The 17,012-nt window shown below is 40.1% G+C and overlaps 1 protein-coding gene across 2 annotated transcripts in view; it reads left to right on the forward strand.

Moving 5' to 3' along the window:
• The window catches only part of TET1 (tet methylcytosine dioxygenase 1), a 69,962-nt gene that overhangs the window by 17,471 nt on the left and 35,479 nt on the right, over positions 1-17,012 (forward strand). For both annotated transcript variants that reach the window (XM_062000789.1, XM_062000788.1), the window contains exons 3-5: positions 6,784-9,313; positions 10,561-10,651; positions 11,275-11,368. In XM_062000789.1, coding sequence (XP_061856773.1) covers positions 6,784-9,313; positions 10,561-10,651; positions 11,275-11,368 — 2,715 coding nt within the window. The remainder of the gene's footprint in view (positions 1-6,783; positions 9,314-10,560; positions 10,652-11,274; positions 11,369-17,012) is intronic.

Below are 17,012 nucleotides of genomic sequence, written 5' to 3' on the forward strand. Positions count from 1 at the left end.
TATAGGTTGGAGAATGTCCTTTGTGGTTATGGCTACATATTTGTGAAAAAAAAAACCAAACCCCAAACCACCATCAACTAGAGCAGACTTGCCAGCTTTTATAAGGTCCAGTTTGAAATGCTACCTGCTGTGATAGTCAAATGGTGGCCGTGGATGGATTTGGTTTTCAGGACAGGGGATTTGAAGTGAGAGGGGGAAACCCTCCAGGAGAGCCAAGATGTCCTGAGCCATCTCAGTTGTGCTAGGACAACTCAGGGACAAAGCAGCTATCTATGAGAGGTGGAAACAGGGCTTCATTTCTTGGGAAGAGTATAGGAGCATTACCAGAGCATGCAGGGGTGCAACCAGGAAGGCTAAAGACCTTCTAGAATTAAACCTAGCCAGGAAAGTTAAGGGAAATAAGAAGGGCTTTTTCAGGTACCTCAGCAGCAAAAGAAGATTAGGGGAAATGTGGGCCCGCTGCTGAATACAGAGGGTGCCCTGGTGACTGAGGATGCAGAGAAGGACGAAGTACTGAATGCCCTCTTTGCTTCAGTCTTTACAGCCAAGGCTGGCCCTTGGGAAGCCCAGTCCGGCAAGGATAACAGGATGGCCAGGACAGCAGAGAACTTGCCATGGGTGGAAGAGGAAGAGGTTAAAGACTTGTTGGCCAAGCTTAAGGCTCATAAGTCAATGGGTCCTGATGGGATGCATCCTAGAGTACTGAGGGAGCTGCTGATGTGATTGCTAAGCCTCTCTCCATCATTTTTGAACAATCTTGGAGGACAAGCAAGGTGCCTGAGGACTGGAGAAAGGCCAATGTCACGCCAGTCTTCAAAAAGGACAGGAAGGACAGCCAGGAAACTACAGGCCAAATCAGCCTCACCTCCATCCCTGGAAAGGTGATGGAACAACTCATCCTGAATGTCATCACTGAACATATGAAGGAAAAGATGAATATCGCGGGGTGTCAACATGGCTTCACCAAGGGGAAGTCCTGTTTGATCAACCTGATGTCCTTCTATGAGTGCATAACCGTCTGGCTAGATGAGGGGAGAGCAGTGGATGTCATCTACCTTGACTTCAGCAAGGCTTTTGACACCATAACATCCTCATCAGAAGCTCAAGCAGTGTGGCTTGGATGAGTGGACAGTGAGGTGAATCGAGAGCTGGCTGAATGACAGAGCCCAGAGGGTGGTGATCAATGGCACAGAATCGAGTTGGAGGCGTGTGGCCAGTGGAGTTGGTTCTGGGGCCAGTCCTGTTCAACATCTTCATCAACAACCTGGATGAGGGAACAGAGTGTACCCTCAGCAAGTTGACTGATGGCACCAAACTGGGAGGACTGGCTGATTCCCCAGAAGGCTGTGCTGCCATTCAGTGGTATCTCGACCGGCTTGAGAGGAACCTCATGAGGTTCAACAAGGACAAGTGTAGTTTTGTATCTTGGTAGGAACAACCCCATGCACCAGGACAGGCTGAAGTGCAGCTGTGCAGAGAGAGACCTAGGAGTCCTGATTGATAATAAGCTAAACATGAGCAAGCAATGTGCCCTTATGGCCAAGAAGGCCAATGACATTCTGGGATGCATCAAGAACAGTGTGGCCAGCAGGTCAAGGGAGGTTCTTCTCCCCCTCTACCTTGCCCTGGTGAGGCCTCATCTGGAGTCCTGTGTCCAGCTGGGGGCTTCCCAACTCAAGAGGGACAGGGAAGTGCTGGAGAGAGTCCAGTACAGGGCCATCAAGATGATCAGGGGATTGGAGCATCTTCCTTAAGAGGAAAGGCTGTGGGAGCTGGGGCTGTTTAGTCTGGAGAAGAGGAGACTGAGGGGGGATCTCATTAATATTTACAAATATCTAAATGGTGGATGTCAGGAGGTTGGGACATCACTTTTTTCTATTGTATCTAGCAACAGGACAAGGGGTAATGAGATGAAGCTGGAACACAAAACGTTCCATTTAAATGTAAGAAAAAACTATTTCACTGTTCAGGTGAGGGAGCCCTGGCACAGGCTGCCCAGGGAGAGTGTAGAGTTTCCTTCCTTGGAGGTCTTCTTGACCTGCCTGAACATGTTCCTGTCCAACGTGATCTAGGTGAACCTGCTTCTGCAGGGAGGTTGGACTAGGTGATCTCTAAAGGTCCCTTCCAACCCCTACTATTCTATGATTCTGTGATCTCTGCTCCATGTCTCAGGTTGAGTCACTTTGTCCAGATTTGCAGGACCTTTTGTTCCCCTGACTAAACTGGCCTCTCTGCCAATATTTGTCTACATTATTTTGCCAAAAAGGTTATTTGCTGTGATTATAGTAGCTTCGAAACCACAGAACTGTTGTTACCTGTCCTGTCCCCTCAGTGCCATGGATGAATGTTGTTCTCTCGAGGAACAAAACGTCTTGTATGTGCATGCAGTGTTATATTAAAAAAGGGCTCAAATGTCTTTGTCTGCACAAAGATCTATAGAAAATAGGTCTGAGCTGCTGCGAAAGTGCAGTATACTAAGAGACAGTTTCATATCCATGGTTGTTATGCCAGTGTAGTTGTAATTGCTTCATGGGAATAGGCCTTAGCTTGTAGCTTGGCCCCTCCTCAGTGGTTCTTCTCTCTCCTGGTAGCCTGCTTGGAAACCCTGCCTTGGGCAGCAACTTAAAGTCTGTGTTATAGTAGTCAAACATGAAGTAGTGTGATCTTAAATAGAAGTTTACCCTTAAATCTATTATTGTACATGCATTTATTTAGGAATGCAGAAGCATTTGGCTGTACTCAAGGTGGCCTATGCTTTCCCACAGCATCCTGCCTTAGATCCATCTCTGTTCTAAGCAGTGCATGGCTTTCTACATTACAGTCGGCGTAAGCAACTGTTTCTCCACACCTGTGCTCTTTGTCTCCATGTGCTGTATGTATTTTGTCTCCTTACCCTTGTATGTTGGTCCTGTACAGTGCAGGTCCTGGAGTCCACTGAATTTCTGCATGTCCTGGGAAGCAGATGTTAGAGTAGACGTAAAGTGCATAGGAATAATTTGCTGCTGGTCAGCCAACTGATGCTTTCTTATTTCTTAGTGTAGCAGTGACATCTGACAGTCAGACCATGAGTAAAAATCCCTGTTTGAATGTTGGAGGAAGTATCTTTGAGTTTTTTTCCAAACAGCTTTTCCGAAAGAAAACTTCTGTTGTAGTATTTGATCTCTGAGGAGCTGCCAGCTCTGTGCCAGCACATGGGGTTGGCTACATGGCGACAGACACTGCAGCAGGATCCAAACTACCCATTGCACTGCAATAAAAAAGAGATGCAAAGTGCAAGCACTTCTCACACACTCGTCCTTTTGTGTTGATGAATGTTGTCACCTTGGAAGAATTCCCTTTTGGGTCATCCTTATTTTTGGCACAAGCCAAAAGTATCTGTTGGGTACTGTATTCCTTTGGGGACCTGACCAGAATCCTACAGGGAGGGCTAGTTAGGCATTGGCATGGTTGTGTAACTTGACCTGACTTCCTCATAATAATTTTTTACCCATAGGTGATCTGGGTATCATCTGTTGTTTCTGGTTTATAGGATGAATTGTTTATTATTGTGTCCTTTAGCACAATTGCCACCTATAGAGGTTTGAAACAAGAGACTTAAACCCATGGCCTTTTCTCTGTTGTGAAGAAGATGTGAAAATGTCTTTATGGTAGCTTTGGCATTGTATTTTGATTGTTGGTTAGTGAACTCTTTGTGTTAGATCTGAGGCATCTCGTGTTAAAAAGAGAAGTTGACATTAAAGTCTGTTTCTTTTCAGAATGGTGAAATTAACTGGCTCTTTATATGGGCTGAAAGCATTAGTTTAAGGAGTGAATTTTTATGTGTGTTTATATATGACTCTGTGTGTGTGTGTCTAAGAGATAATGTCTGGTCGAAGTTTAGTACAGCAATGGATAACAGCAGACTACACTCTAGTTCCTGTCCAAATCGCACTACTGCGGAGTCTAAGCTTGAGCACAATTTGTTAGTGTTTTACGTCTCCACATAGAGTAGTGCCCTCCTTAATGAGGAAGAGAGGAAATTACTTTTATTGATCCGTTTTATTCTTTAGCTTTTCATTACACTCACATTAAAGATATAGAAATCAATCAGTTCAGACTTGCGTGCTGAACATCCATGAATGTTGACTATTGCTTGTAATTGTGGTATTCTTGATTATAATTTTCACTAATTGTTTTTTGAGTCCTGATTCAAGACTTGAAGATAGATTGCTCCTAGGTTGTTCAGCTGCAAAAGGATTTTGCTGAGCTATTACTTTTGGTCTGCCAGACTTACATTAAGGAGAAGAATCAAATGAGCTCTGCCCCTGCTCGGTTGTCTGCATTTCTTTTTATGTTGGGAAACAATAACTTCACATATTAAACAGAAAGGGCCACTGGAAAGTCTGGTAAAAGAGTTGAAAAATAAAAAGGTATTTATTAGGATTTATTGCAGTTCAGTAACAGAAGAGAAAGAGCAACACAGTGCTCAAAATGGAGACAGTTTGGTTTTTACTTTAAAAAAAAAATCTGATTTTATAATAATATTTATTCTTTGCATGGAAAAATAAAATATGAACCAAATCATGCCAATGATATGATTCATCTGGTTCTTTTTTCTTCCTCATTGCATCTGGGCAACTTCCAGTACTGTTAGTGGAAATTATGATGTGTGAGAAATAATTTTGTTTTTAAAGTTATCTAACTTTACTGCTGGCATCACTGGGCTCTTATGGGGACACAGCACTACACCTGTGCACTGCTAACAGACGAGGGAGTATCATGAGTATTTTTAAGATCAGCACTGCTTTTTGGTCAGATTAATGTGTTCTTTATTGAGGAACAACATGGTTGAGAGAAGTGTGATGGCATTTTTGCACTTTGAGTGGTATCAGTGGACTCTGCGTTAGATCTTTTCTCAACCCCTCCTTCCTCTCACCTCTCATTTACATGGATAGGACAACTTTTGGACTGATGGAGATCTTAGATATACTTTTGCTGAAGAAAACACAGCAATTTCATATCCTAGTTCTTTCTAAAGTCAAATTAGATAGTTGTAATTCAGCTTTTGCACAGGTATAGAATTGTGAGTTTATACTTTTCTATGGTGGACCCTTGAAATATTTCCTGGTACAATTGCAGAGGCCTGTGTAATGCACTTACCCCTGCTAACAACAGAGCTACTTAACTGCTTTTGTGAATCTTTTAGAAATTGCTCAGTGATCCCTGAGTCTGTGGATCATTGATTGAAAATCACCAGGACTCAGAGAAATTCAGGCTCACAGATAGTTAGCGTCTGTGTGTAATGAAAAACAGTTAATAAAGCATCTTTTCTTAATGTAACTTCCATAGGTTTTTCTTAGCAGCGTAGGTGCTGGACATGCTTTTACACAGCATTTCCATGTGAATTTATAGTGACTTTCACTAAATCTACAGCATGCTATGGAATCCCAGTTTGGTGTTTTATCAACTGGGAATCAGTTGTGATATGAATACTGGGCTCCAGATGGAGCTGGGCCGGTCAGGCTCGTTTTGCCCAGGGGGTTCTGGCAATTCCATCTCAATGATAATCATGAGTTACTTTCTCAGAGATCTATGCACTTGAGTTGATATGACCACAAAACCGTGTCTGATTTCACTGAAAGTTTTATGTTAAACTGAGTACCATTGTCTGGAAACTGCTGAGATGTACTGTGCCAACATATGGTTAATTAACCAGTTGTATTGCTTATATGTGATTTGAAAAGCAGTGCTGGTTTTCTTCTGAAGTTGGGCTTAAAACTACAGATTGTTTAAATATAACTCTTAGATATTACAATAAGATTAAGTTCCAGCACTGTCTGACTTTAAATTATTTTTAAAAGAAAATTTAATATAAACAGAAATAAAATTTGATTAATGTAATAAAAATTGGATTCCTGCCTTTATTACTGTTTCTGCCTGAGTTCCTGCCTTAATGTATTTTCTTAAATGACATAACTTCTTACTTCATATCCATAATACTATCCTAAGGCCCATACACATATTCTTTCCAGGACATGTTATTCTGACTTGTATCCAGGTTTTGACATTGCTTCAACCACATGAATTGTGTAATGTCAGTGAGGATGATGAATATTTAACCAAATATTATTAGAATTTAGAGTTTACTAAAATACTGTTAAGGATAGCTTACATGAGACACTGTTCAGAAACCTGGAAGTTACCATCTAGATAGGGAAGCTGAACACAGTGTCTAGAGGGTAACTCTCAGGTGTTAGCTGGCTTACTATCCATTTGAGCTTAAGTTTTGTATTTTTTAATGACTTTAAGCCTGAAAACCAGCCATTGAGTGTCTGACCAAGTGTTGTATCAATTTATTGATCTAGCCAAATCAGTTTAACTACAGCACATTACTGGTAAACTTTCTATGCTACAAGCCTTTAGATTTCAGTCCTGCTTCGAACTCAGGGAGGCTTTCATCTGCTTATGCAAACTCATTAAAAATGGAGTCCTTAGATCTGATTCTAAATGCTAGTGTCCTTTATCTCTTCATTCATTTCTTCAGTCTCCCACCAGTACCACATGCACACATTTTCTTCCTCTGCCCCTCCTTTGGTGGGGAAAAGCAGCTATAAATATGGATAGGGTCTTCAGGCTTCAGGATATTTTATGACTTCCTAGGTTTTTTTTCCCCAATGTCTATGCTTAATTAGGATATTCCTCATATCTGTCAAAGTAGGGCTTAATTGCTGTAAATCTTATGCTGCTTATTTTTAGTGTTTCTGAACAGCTGTTCCAACAATTTCTTTCATTATTATTTTATAGGCAAATTTAGAAAACAAACCAGTAAATGGCCTCAGACCAGAACTCATGGAATGCAGTATATGTGGTCATGGTGAAAAATACAGGGTGAAAACAAGCCAAACAGTACCCATTGAAAATGTGCATTCTAAGGAGAAAGAAAGAATGACAGGCTTAGAAGCAGAGAAGTGGGCTCATAACGAGAAACCCTCTTTTGGTGTCCATGTCAATGGAGATATCCATGGAACTGTGACAGGCAACGAACACTTGAAGAACGCTGAGGACAGTGAAAGAGCAGTCTCTCCCAGTCAGTTAGCTGAGCCCAAAAAATCATTTGCACAGACCATAAAAAATGGCATAAAACCCCTACATTACTCACCACCCGAAGCAGTTGCTTCACTGAGAAAAGTATCCGTAGATGAAAGGACAGATTTCACAAGTACCTCCCATATGCCATGGGTGAAGGGTGCCAATCTGGATAACATAGTAAACACTCTGACGACTGGCATTGGCTGCGTTCACCCAGAAACACATGGAAATGTTTTAGTGAAAGAGGAAAACTGTACTTGCAGCATCTTTGAGGATTCTGATAAGTCAGTTTTGCAGCCAGGTTCTGTTTTGGATCTGCAAGAAAGCTTATGTTGTCCTCCGCTGCCTGAAGAGGAAGCACATGTAGGGAAGGATGGCTTTAAAGTACCTAACACAGAGATACAACTTGAGGACTCTTCACTCCAGCCGACTTTCTTGTCCTTGATTAAAACCAGAAATTTGACTGTGGAGCAGGTTGTAGCTATTGAAGCTTTAACGCAGTTGTCCGAAGCCCCTCTAGAAACAACTTCACCAGCTAAATCTGAATGTACTGGATGTACAGAAGAAACAACTTCCAACTCTCTCCATAGTTACAAATGGGATATTTCATCCTCCATCACATCTTCTGCATTAAAAGAAATCAAAGACACTTACTTACAGAATGAGCAACAGCTCTTGGCTCACTGCGCTCACTCACAGAAGCAACTCCCTAATAAGGTAGTGTTATACAATGGCCAAAGTTCAGTTTCTGGATTGTGTGATAAACCTGCCAATCTGGCTGGTGAGATGCATAAACTACAATTATCCTCAAGAGATACCAAAACTTCATCTGACTTAACATCTAATGCAAAGTCATTTTCAGGATACGCTACCAAGAAAAATTACACTTATGATCCAGTCACCTGTACACAGTATTGCAGTGCTTCACATAATGTCCAGCAAACAAGTAACAACTTGGAAACTTTTGTCCAGTTAGAGCAAAAGCCAGCCTGCAATGATTTGAACTTGGAGGCTAGTTCTTTGATTAAAGAAGGAGGAATTCACAGTCAGGATGAAGAGGATGTAGCTACGCAACTAACTCAACTTGCAGCACTAATTGAATCAAACCAGACAAATCCAGAGCAGAAGACAGACATAAAGGCATCACTACTTAATCTAATATCACATGAGAAACAGCCAAAATATAATGAAGATGTGTTACAGAAAAAAGAAACTGTATTTTTTAGACATAATTATAGTTCCTTACTGTTAAAGCAAAAACAACCAACAAACAAGAAAGGAAATGCTGTACCATGGAAACCAAGACACAAAAAGAAGCCTCAAGAAGCACGCTATCAACAAAATAATCAAAACCAGCTAGAGCTGTTGTCATGCCAGCATGGTGAGTTACAGGACATTTGGATATCATCAAAACTCCACAAGCTTGGTCAAACCATGCCACAGGACTCCAGAATAGCTCCGTCTGAAAAAAAATCTCCAAGAACCAAAGTACAGAGAGCACTGAATCAAAATATTTTAGCATCACAGGAAAAAAATAGATTATTTCTCCCACAAACGCAGATCAAATTCCATCGGTGTTTACCCGAGGTACCACGAGAGAAAAAAAAAGACAGGTTGTTTGGCTGTGAAGCAGTGAATGTGCAGGTCAAAACTGCAGGCTCTGGTGACCCTCTAGGCATCAATCCCCTGAAAAGTGAAGTTGTTGCACATAACCAATATGGCAACCTATCTCGTAATCCTCTGGCTGTTTCACAGGTGAAAACAGCATCCTTATTGAACAGACCAAGTGATAACCTACAGATGTTTACAGAAAAACGTAATTCTCAGGTACAGCAAACAGCGAATGTCAGCCAGATGCAACCTTCGTCTCAAACATTTAATCAGTCTAACCTGAGAGCTAACGAAACACGTAGGGAAGACAAAACCTACATTCAACAGGGTGCTGTCGAACAAGTAGATGCAAAGTCCCAGGTGCTGCCTGTTCCCTCTGGTGGGGCCCAGGTACCAGGTGCTGTTGAAGCTCTCAGGAATATGGAGTGTGCCAGCGAAGTGACCATTCCGACGTCAACCAGTTTGGGTACTGACCACCCACAGAGCACAGGTGACTCAGGGTGTTCTCCAGCAAAAAACACACTCAGCAGTTTCCTCGAATCACCTATGAAGTTTCTTGATACCCCTACAAAAAACTTAATAGATACACCTACAAAAAAAGGACAATCTGAATTGCCAACTTGTGACTGTGTTGGTAAGTCTTTTTGGTAACTGTTGCCTGTACCTTTTAGATGGAGGCATGTTCATCTTCCCTCCTTTAAAGGGAGGAAGTGTACTTGCCCTTTAGCTGTTGCAAAAGCATCAGTGTTTTGCCATTAGGAAACGGGAGAAAATTATTTTTTTCCCTTTCTATAACTTTTTCCTGGTGTCCTTTGAGCCTGGAAAGCATATCAGAACTGAGTGGTTTTGGTATTGCAACTGGCAGGTTTAAGTTCTCTACTTAAATTTAAACTCAAGAGGAGTTTTTCTATCTGTCGCTTTGTCATTGCTGACTTGAGCTCCATGTGAATTTATCTGCTATATATCAGATCCTGATTTTTATAGTCTAGAACTACTTTTTGCCTTAGATGCCTTGCTGAAACCAGGACAGATGGGCTGGGCAAAAATTTCCCAGTATATTGTCATTGTTGCCTAAATACTGTTAGATAAGCAGCAGGGAATAGTTATGGGTGGTCTTGTTACTGACACCGTTAACTGTGATACCAGCATCAGTTTGCCTTGAAGAGTCCACATCAAAGGCCACTTAGACACCTCTCATGGCAGAGAGGAGAGACAAGGAGGGGTTCAGGTGAGGTCACACACATAATAATCTGTGTGGCAGGATGACATGTCAGACCAAACTCAGTATTGAGCATGTTGCAAGTGCCACTTGATTGATGGTGTTACACATGCTGTGTTTTCAGGCTATCAGAGCCCACAGATGGAAGAACAAGTCAGAGACTTAACAACAAATTGTACACAGGCAGATTGTTTAATCTTTGCTTTAATGTTCTGAGTGAACAGAGTGCTAGTCAGGAGGCCTGGATGATGTATCCTGTTCATTAGTGTATGACTATCGGTTATTTTTTTCTCCTCCTCAGGTCTCCCTTGTGTAAAACTAATTTATTAATTAAGCTTCCCAATGTCCTTGTTGGTAGGAAAATATTATTTAGTCAATACATGCCAGCTCCTGTAGTGGAAATGTATAGACAATGCAAAATATTGCTATAATTAGGATTACTTTATAGCATAAAAATACCAGCAGACTAATAGAAAGAAACAAGTGTAAAATAATGTTGATGCCTTTGAGGAGGAAAACTTTAGTCATCGCATTTCAGGGATAAATTTTATATGTTGTAATTTAATTTGGAAAATGTTTCTGTGAGCCATTTCTGACTTTAACTTGTAATGGTGTAAATGAAATTTGTATGTGCCAACTTAGTTTTCTCAACCTGCTTACAGAGCAAATTATAGAGAAAGATGAAGGCCCCTACTACACACACCTCGGGACAGGACCAAGTGTTGCTGCTGTGAGAGAAATAATGGAGAACAGGTGAGGAAAATTTAGCGTTTAATACTGTGTTTTTGACTGTAGACAGGGATGAAGAAGAGCTACGAGAAAGCAGGTGCTATGTTTAGCTTTGTTTTTCTAAACTTTTTGCAGTACTCAGTTCTAAAGTGTTTTCTTGTTGAGATGTGCATGAGGTGAGCACTGGCTTTTCAGTCCCTAACTTACGTCTTTCTCAGCGCTTGCAACTTTAGGGTTGACTTTCAAGTGCAGTGTGCTCTTAGGTGCTCATAGAAGTCAATAGGAATGACAGAGATCAGTAGTAGGCAGAATTAGGTCTTCCAGTGTCCTACATGTGAAGAAGCTTTGACAAACCAGACAGAAAGGTCACATTAGTGACCAAGTGCACTAGGGTTTACCTGCAGATAACATTTGCTTTACCAAAGTATGTTTCCTTAGTGGCAGAATCTTGTTGTCAGAAGAGAGATGTCAAAAATCAGTCTTGCAAGTAGGATCTTCGATTTAAAAGTACTTTTTGACATTATAAATATTTTGGGTTTCTTCTCAGTAAAGTAAGAAATAAATTTATTGTTCTTGTTTTATTGAAAATGTTTCCTGTTTTTAAATGGTCTGAGATTTGTTTTACTCATCAACTTTTTTTAATGCAGGTATGGAGCAAAAGGAAGCGCTGTAAGAATAGAGGTAGTGGTTTATACAGGAAAGGAAGGAAAAAGCTCTCAGGGGTGTCCAATTGCCAAGTGGGTAAGTTTTTATGTTACAGCAGTGAAATTGTCTTGTGTGGCTTTTAAATATCAAATGACATGTAGTCCTTGAGCTTAAGTATAATCTGATCTTTAACAAGGATCTGGTTCTTCATTTAATTGATCTACAAGTCTGCCTGAATGAGAAAACTAAAGGAAACACGTTAAAAAATAGTAATAATTTTTAAAATGTTAGGTGTGGTGCTCCATGTTATGCTGTGGTTTGAATGAATGTGAAAGAGAAGTGCTTGACAGAGCTAGCAAAAATGACCAAGTCAAATGTAAGAAGACCCTGACAGTGTCTGAAAGTTGGAGTGCCTAGTGAAATAGTTATTGGGAAGTGTGAATGAGAGTGAAGGGATGGTTGCTTGGGAGAGCTGGAAAACTATCCAGTAACATTTTTTTAAAACCCTTCTCAGGTGCGTGTGCACCTGAAGAAAAGACAGTGTGATGGATGAGGAGGTTTAATCTCATATGCCATGAAGTTCATTACTGTTTTTAAGGAACTGAACTCAGTATTTGGAAATGTAAATGTTATGGTGATAGTTTTCACCAAAGTCTTGTCTCACATTGCTTCATAGGAGCCAGGAAATGAGGTAACAGACACAAGCTCCAGGGGAGAGCTTGGAAAGAATTGATTGTCCTTAATCTTTGCTGAAACCACCGAGGGAGGTAAAAAGTAGACTGGAAATCTTGTAAACTGAGTTTTGGAAAATAATGAAAGAACTTGGTTGTTAAACGAAAAAAAATGTGGCTGTGTTTAGGAATTCTAGACATGACTGAAAAAAACAATGAAGATAAATGTGCAGTTGGTAGACTAGCGTTTGTAACTACATGGCAAAAATAAGGTTATTACATGTTGTATGTGAATGCTATTGCATGCTAAACACTTACTGCTTATGTTTGGAACAGTCAGAATGTGTTTTCAGTACATAAACTATTTTCCAGAAAGAAATCCCATGTGTGCATGTTGCTTCAGATAATATTTAATAACAAATCAGCATCCAAGAAAATAAGCTAGTAAAACTAATTTCATAAACGACTGACACAAAAAGAATGGAATTATTTTTCTCGGTGTTTCAACTAAATAAAACACTTGGTTTTAACAGAAGACAGGAGTTTAAACCCTTACCTTAGAAACAGTTGTGAGCAGTTGAAAGGAAGAAGGCATTCAAAAGTCTTGACCTTGATTTTTCTGTTGCCAGTATCAACATACTGTCTTTTATGTAAACCAGAAACGATAGATTTTATTGTGTATCTGCATGAATGTAGGTGTCCAACATGTGTGTCCAATATGAGAGTCAGAAGCCACTTGTATTCATTCAGAAAAGCCAGGTTTAAGCTACGGGGACCTGCTCTCCAGTTAGATTTTTACATTTCTGTATGTAAGTGTTGGTAAGAATAAGCTGTAATGTTCATTTAACTTAAGTTCCAATCTTGTTTTGTGCAGCAGTGACTTTTTTTGTATGAGCATTCAGGCCTAATGAGGATGAATGCTTTTCCAAGTGTGCCGTTACTGTGTGACTGTTCAGTACAAGAGAGAGAAGGAAATCACTGAAATCTCCTCTCTAGAACTGTTTCATCCTGAATAAAATCCACATTTTTGGGATTGATACTCTTAATGTGTTGCATTAACTTTTAATTGTCAATGCTAATTTTAATCCTTATAATGAAGCATATTTGGGTTTTGGCTATGACCAGAGAAACATAATTGTGACATTTGTTTGAAAGCATGTGGAAAAAGTTTGCTGTGCTCTCTGATAATTGCAGTCAGAAGGTTCTGTCAGCTGCACAGAGACTTTCACTTACTCATTTACAGTGTACTTTGGGATGGACTCATTTCTGCTTTGCAGATGGACAAACTATTGCCCTCAGGGCTCCTGAGAAACTTGCTGGTTAGAGCACTACAATGGAGCTCTGCTGAAGGAAATACGATAAGAAAAAATTGAATGTATCTGTCGATCATATTGAACTATTTTTGCCAATTAATTTTCCCTATTTCCACTAGATAATTTTGTCTTATCAGTTCCTTGGAAACATTTTTTAAGATTAAAGGAGGCTTTCTAAAATACCTGTGTCCATACATTCTTCTGTTAGTGCCCGCATTTCGTAATACTGATTAACTCCTAAACTGCTAGTGGCTCCAAACATGTACATGACGTGTTAATCACTGAGACAGACCTTGCCCCAAAGGAAGCTGGTCTTTCTTCCTTAAATTTCAGGTTACATCAACTTGAAGAATATTTTCTCTTTCAGTCTTCCTTCAAGAATAAATAAATGTCTGTATCTTCTGTATTTTTTGATGTATTATATTTTAGGGTGATACTTTGTCCCTCTGGTTGTGGACAAGAATGCTGCTATTACTTAGACCTAAACATATTCAAAAAATACTATCTAGAGTGTGAAGCCTTGTGATAGTTTTATGTGCAAGCATTAGACTTGACACCCACATGAGCTAATCTGTGTGCAGTGGAGATGAGCTTGCTATTGTTCTCATTCCGTGCAGTGGCAAGGAAACTGTTTGACCTCTGATTTTTGTTTTTCATCAGAAATTGTATTGTCTCATTTTAATGTCAAAACTGAATTAACAGAGTTTTGTCAGAGATTTCAAATGTGTGGATATCTGTGTAGGTGATAACTGTGTGATTAGAAAATAACTTGTCATTCTGTGACTTATGCAGGGGTAAATGTACTCTTACTCCTTTCTGTTGGAATTTCTTTTGGTTTGTCCAAGTTCATGATACTTCCTCGCAATAAGTTAAAGAAGAAAAACCTTTGAAGTACTGAAATTAGCAGCCTGTCACTCTTAGTAGCCCGTTCATATAACACTAAGTTTCATGTTGCTGTGCATCCCCTATAACCAGACAGTGATAAGTGACTTGACTCATATTGGTCCCATTGTTTTATCAACACTTTAGCTGATAATGGATATGTCGTGGGTGTGGGGTTCTTTTTCTGCTCTCAGTATATCTGATGGTGAATTACAGTATGCCTCCATTTATGTAAAATGGTTTATGAATTTTTTAGTTGCTTGTAACTCAGTTTAGGTATCATCCTGCTGCACTGAGGCCTGCTCTGGCAGGATGGGGCTGGAGTAGATGATTTTTCAAGGTCCCTTCCAGCCCTTAAGATTCTGTGATTCTGTGATCCATGTCGCTCACCTCTGAGGTCAGCTTTGAGTCTCAATGTTTTCTGCATTAAACCTCTTTCCTATGAATTCCTTCTCCTGGGTTCAGTGGACATTGACTTGGATCACCTTTAAGCTATTATTGCTATCTCTTGTCTTTATTCAGAGTTATAATGTAATTTTTAAGGCTCCAGCTCTGAAAGAAAAGCAAGAGATAAGAAGCGATAAAAACTTCTGGGTCAGGGCAGAGGTGCTTTGTGCTGATACCCTGTCTGCAGTGGTGACCCACACCACAAAGGTGTAAGAGCAGGGCAGTTGCCTCCCAGGGGACCCACTTAGTAACTCATATCTCTGTGGTTCTGTGAGCTGGAGGCAGTGCCTTTGTGCTCAGTTGCCTTTCATAAATGTTGTCATCTTTATTTCTCCTTTTTCTTCCTCTTATGCTAGGAGTCAAAGTGCTGGCATAATGTTTTCAGCCTTGTGCTCTATTCCCAGTAATTCCTAGCAGTTGTTTTTGCTTTTCCTCTGTTGGAGAGCAGTGATTTGGCATTTTCAGAGCACTTTCTATCACTATGCCAGATTCTCATTCCTGCATGGAAATGGCCAACTCAGACTCCATCTCTACCTAAAAATAGAATTGTTTTCACCATGTGCATTAAATATGTACATCTACAGTGAATTTTGTCTGCCATTTTACCACTTGCTCAGCAGTATGAACTCCTCCTTCATTTGTTTACAGACTGTCCTTGTCTTCGCTACTCTGAATTGCTTAGTGTCATCAACAAATGTTGTCATCCTTTTATTTACTCTTAACGAACATGGTGAATAGCCCAAGCTTGCACACAGTTCTGCAGAGCTCCCATTGGAGACATACCAGCCTTTGTTTTGTGTCTTTTCACTAATTATTCATGTGTGGTCTTTTGATTTGTCCCAAGACGTATTAGGGGTTTTTTAAGAGTCTTTATTAAGGGACCTTACTGATTGACTTTTGGAAGTCTAGAAAGACCGACAGTAATCCTGAGCTGTGACTTCATTTCAAAAAAGTTTATTTGACTTCTCCCTGTGCATCACACTTGACTGTGTGATCCGTGCTTTGCCCTGCACAGATATCTGGCTTATGTGATCACTGAATCCATGCATTTCTTCAAGAGTCTCTTTATGAAGTGGGACCCTCTTAGTAATCTTCAGGCCTCTGGTGCTGATGCGCTATAAATCAATCAACGCACATCACATTTGGTACGTCACTTGTTTGATCCTTCAGTTTCTTTGGTGGATATCATCTGAACTTGGCAGATTGCTACTATTTGGTGAGGAAGGTCATTGGTCAGTTTGGGGTTTTACCACTTCTGTCAGGCTTTAACTTCTGAAAAAAAATCTTGACTGTCCCCTGTGAAGATGGTTTTTGACATGGAATCTTCCCAAATTTATTTGTGAACACAGCAGAAATGGGTTTTGCATCTTGAGCCTTATCTGCTCAGAGCATGCTTTTTTTAAAAGGAAGAACACTTGGATGATCTGTTGACCTTTCAGATTTTGATAGCCTGCTGGTGGCCCTGTTTGCAAATACAGTGTTATGGGGCTTTTATGCTTTTTGTAAGAGTTCCACTTCTATACTGTCTGCCTTTTTTGTGTTTTATTTTAATAACTTCATAGGTCTTTATTATTTTCTCTGTTGGCTGTATATTAATTAGTAGGACACATAAATAATTAAAGAATAGGGGTAAATTTGAAATGGGTAAAAAAGCTGATCAGAAATACTTTAAAAAAATATAGCTAGTTTGGACTTTACAATCCTGTACAGACCTGAACTTAATATCAGCCACTGAAATTAATCTGTGTTTTAAAGTAATGCTTAGATGATCCTTGAGCTGATAGGAATTTGTAGCCAAATACCAGAAACTACCATTTGTCGAGTGCTGAATGAGCCTTAATAATGATAGATTCTTCTGCAGATGCAGATGAGTGTTTTAAGTTTGCTAGTTTAGCTTGAGAAAGTGACTGAAATTGGGAATTGAAAAACCAGTAACACTGAGAAGTTGCTTCAGCTTCCAGGCTCTCTATGTATAAGTTATTGTCAGTATTAGAATAGAGGGGTGATGCCTTAAAGAGGATGAACTGCCCAATGAGCAAGATATTTTGCTCTGCAGCGGATGGTTTTTACTCTAAGTTGAGCTGCCAGAGGACCCTGCTTTATCTGGAGGTCAGGCATCTGTGAACGAGTCACTGATGCTTCTGTTCTGTATCCCTCTTGGCAACTGAGAAATAGTCAGAAGGCCTGGTGTGGCTGCTAGGTAGGAGGTAGTGAAGCTGAAGGGGGGAATTTGTGAAATATATTGGAAAAAGGCTTTAAAGTAAATTCACTCAGATTAACTCTCCTCTGGCCACAGGTTTAAGTGGAATGTGCAGGTCCTTTCTGATTTAAACAGCTTACAGTACTTCAAGACTTATTTATTTATATTATTTATTAAACTATCTGGAAAGGGTGTGGAGAGGCTGTTTGGTGGAGTTTTGTTCACCT

The sequence above is a fragment of the Colius striatus genome, chromosome 8 (genome assembly GCF_028858725.1).
Source record: "Colius striatus isolate bColStr4 chromosome 8, bColStr4.1.hap1, whole genome shotgun sequence".
Lineage (NCBI taxonomy): Eukaryota > Metazoa > Chordata > Aves > Coliiformes > Coliidae > Colius > Colius striatus.